Below are 4,149 nucleotides of genomic sequence, written 5' to 3' on the forward strand. Positions count from 1 at the left end.
CCAGCAATGGCACAATTGCCAGTTCTCATAGAGGATGAAAGCGCCCCCGTCTCGGAAGCAACCCGGCAATGGCGGAAACGGCTGCCAACACGCGTGCGACATGCACAGCAGCGAGGTCAGCGGAGGGGAGCGAGACGTTGCGTCCCGCCATGGAAAATCCAGCTCGATCAGAAGCTTATAAATGGCGCCCTCCATGCATTGGAACTCCCCGGAGCTAGCTCGTGGGCTGGTGGCAGGCCATGGAGAAGCTGCGGTGGTCCGCGGAGTCGTCGTCGCAGGGTGCGGTCCCGGAGCGGTTCCTCATGCGGCTGGCAGCGGCGTCCCCGACGCTGGTGTCGCTGCCCGTCATCGACCTCTCCCGCGGCCGCGACGAGGTCCGCCATGCCGCCGTGCTCCACGCCGGGAAGGAGATCGGCTTCTTCCAGGTACGTACATTTATCCGGCAAGATACTTCTGCCCAAGTTATCGCAGTTTTTTTTAACAGGGCATAAACGCAGACGCTCATATATACACATACACTACTTCTATAAATGTATATACGTATATTGTAGCCTATGAGTACCTTTGAGAACTGATTTGGCACATTATCTTAAAATTGACGAAGTGCCACCGTACTTTTATAGTCGATGAGAACATAACTGTCGCCATTGAAAAGGCTTTTTTTTTGGACGTCACAGTTCAAAAGGCTAATAATACTGTTGGTACCCTTTTGCAGGTAATTCACGGCTGACAACACGTACGCAAGGCTAATACAGACTTGGCGCTCCCTACAATTAACGAAGCCAATGCTTTTATTAAAGAAAAAGCATATACAAATAGCAATGCAAGAGTTTTTTAACACAATATAATTATAGATGCTCACACATACGCACATATTCTCAACCCTATGAAGGCACGCACGCACGGATACCTTACTTCTATGAGCACTTTCGAGATACTGAGTCTACACAACATCTTAAGGTTGATGAAGTCGCCACAGACATGAAGATCACCCGCGAAAAGAGGTAAATACAACCGTGGTGCTTCAACTTGCCACGGATGTTCAGTTTAGTGTTTGAACTTGAAAAATACGCCAAACTGATTCTAAAACTTGGCACGGGGACGTAAAGTGCGTCGAGGTGGCACCATATATGCTGATGTGGCACAAACATGGCATGGGGTCCACTTATAACTATGAAATATAATTACTTGAATACTATATGTCTCTATGACTAGCCCTCCTGTTAGTACCTTAGCAAAAATAAAATGGAAAATTCGCTTGACAGGGATCGATCCAGCAGCCTGACACCTCGATGTACTAATGTAATATATTTTATTACATACCTCTATATTTATTGTGTGCACACGGATATTTGTGTAGCATAGAGTAATTATTAATTACACATGAATACTACCAAATCTAGGTTTTATTATTAATATTATTATTGACATATTTTTTAATTAAAAAATAATGTACGATAAATGGGCCACCGGCCGCAACCCATTTATGTATACAAGAGTTTTTGGTTCAAATACATTAAGTATGAGGGGCTGACATTGAAATGGAAATATGTTTGGTGGAATGATGAGCGAAATTTTCCCCAAGCGTCAGGTCGCAGCTTTGATGCCCGTCCAGTACATTTTTATGTTAATTTTCTTACTAATTACTGACAGGCGGCGCACTAGTCATAGGGTCATATAGTACTTAAGTAATTCTGTTTTGTACCTACAAATGGGCCCCATGTCATGTCAGTGCCATGTTAGCCATATACGATTCCACGTCGATACATTAATTAGCACCGTATTTGCACATTAGTATCAAGTTTTAAAACCAGTTTGGCGTATTTTTTAAGTTCAGACACTAAAGTGAACATCGATGACAAGTTCAGGCATCATTAATGTATTTACCTCGCGAAAAAAGTTAATTTGTTGCCTTCCTAACTTAGATTTTCTTCTATTTATTATCTCTCTTAGGATCACATAATACTACTATTTTAACATTGTACCATTATCTCTTTCATTTATTTATTTATTTTATCTCTTTCATTTATTTATTTATTTATTTGGCATGGAGGGACCATAGCAAATACGAACATACATATATAGAATCAAAAGTAAAACAATGTATATAGTACATATTTTATTGCTAAAAGATGGAGTTCTTATTTGTTGCTAAAGTTAAGTTCTTATACATTCCTCTAGCATGTGAACTTAGAGCTTGCCGACACTAATGTGATTGAGAAGCATAGTACCATACCATTTGTTATGTGCATTGTTGAGAAAATTAGCTGTTCGGTTGGCTGGCGAGCAAGGGATTAATAAGCTTATCGGCACGTTAATCGATCATTCAATCAATTAATCGGTTGATTTATCAGTTTATCGGATACTCTGTGACCCTACGAGTAGGGACTAATCGACAAGTTAACTGGTTAATGGGATGAATTCTTGAACAGGGGTTATGTGTAGTACTCCCTCCGTCTCAAAATAAGTGTCATTGTACTTATTTTAGGACGGAGCTAGTATGAAATAGTAAAATTGTGTTCTAGTAATCATTGATTGAACCGGAAAGATCGTACAAGCTCTCGTTTATAACAAGCAACCAAAACTTGTCATAGTTAATTCTTATGGTCATTTTTTTTGCGAGTTCTTATGGACAAATTTGCCCTCATGAATGGACGACGGCTTGGATCAAATGCTACTCATACTCCGCAACGTAAGAGGAAAGCGAGGGTGAATTAAATGCAAGGATCAAATTATCTTGAACAAATTCAATAATATTATGACACCAAACTTCGAACTTATCTGAGTTCAGTAAGATAATGAACATGCCAAACGTGTAGGTGATCAACCATGGCATGCCAGAGCGTACAATGAGGGAGATGGAGATGGCGTGCGGCGACTTCTTCCGCCTCCCGACAACGGACAAGGCAACACTGTACTCGGAGGACACCGGGCAGACCAACCGGCTCTTCTCCAGCACCATGTACAGGTCCGCCGCCGGTGAGAGCTACTCATGCCATTGCCTCCATCTCGCTTGCCACCCCGTCGAGCGCACCAAGCCCGCCTGGCCCGAGAAGCCCGCCGGGCTCCGCCCCGCCCTCGAGAACTTCATCGTCCCCGCTCGCAGCATCGCGATGGAGCTCCTCCGTCTCCTCTGCGAGGGCGTCGGGCTCCGGCCGGACTACTTCGAGGGCGGCCTCACCGGCGGCGACGTGATCGTCGACGCGAGCCACTACCCGCCGTGCGCGGACCCGGGCCTCACCCTCGGCCTGCCGCCGCGCTATGACTGGAACCTCATCACCGTGCTGCTCCAGCCCGGGTACGTGCGTGGTCTGCAGGTGCTGTACAATGGCGATTGGGTCGACGTCGAGCCCATACCGGGAGCGCTCGGCATCAGCTTCGGCCACCAGCTGGAGATCGCCACCAACGGGGCGCTCCGGAGCGTGGAGCGCCGGACCGTGGCCAACGCCGTCGTGGGGAGGACCTCGGTGGCTGCCACCATCATGCCGACCATGGACTGTGTGGTGGGGCCCGCCAAGGAGCTCGTCGGCGAGGGCAGGCCGGCGAGGTACCGGAGCGTCGCGTTCCGCGACTTCATGCACGTCTACAAGACACTCGGCGCGTGCAAAGAGAGCGTCGAGGAGGCCTTAAAGATCTCACCATATCAAGCATCATCATGGTACATGGGTATGGATACTACTAATGAAGGAAGAAGAGTACATTAACCAAAAGCAACATCATTGTGATGATATGATAATGTACTTACTATGAGTGTGTACCATGACATGAAGTCATGAAATGTGTGTACTCTATGTATCTGTTTGGATCCAAACTGGTAAGAAACAATTCAGATGGAATATACTGGTAAAAGGCATGTGGCATACACGTACATAATGTAAGAAATGTGATTTCACATCGTGATTGTTTTTGTACTTACTACTTGCTTACTCCCTTTTTCTAAACAAAACTTTGGTATTCTTGTTAAGGAGCCCGCGTGTTTTGACGGGTTTATAAACTGGTGGCACATCATGATTCTAAATCATGCAATAACTACAACTACTTTCCATATCAAGAAAACATATATTTCCAAGCTACTTCCTCCGTTCCTAAATATTTGTTTTTTTTTAGAGATTTCAAATGGACTACCACATACAGATGTATATAGACATA

The 4,149-nt window shown here is 45.1% G+C and overlaps 1 protein-coding gene across 1 annotated transcript; it reads left to right on the top strand.

The window, feature by feature from the left end:
- Positions 1-224: 224 nt before the first annotated feature.
- Positions 225-3,853, top strand: LOC125516388 (2'-deoxymugineic-acid 2'-dioxygenase-like). The gene is made up of 2 exons (XM_048681856.2): positions 225-425; positions 2,820-3,853. The coding sequence occupies exons 1-2, from the start codon at positions 240-242 to the stop codon at positions 3,702-3,704; spliced, it is 1,071 nt and encodes a 356-aa protein (XP_048537813.1). The 5' UTR covers positions 225-239; the 3' UTR covers positions 3,705-3,853.
- Positions 3,854-4,149: the final 296 nt, after the last annotated feature.

Source organism: Triticum urartu, chromosome 6A (genome assembly GCF_056163025.1).
Source record: "Triticum urartu cultivar PI428250 chromosome 6A, HENAU_Tu73, whole genome shotgun sequence".
NCBI lineage: Eukaryota > Viridiplantae > Streptophyta > Magnoliopsida > Poales > Poaceae > Triticum > Triticum urartu.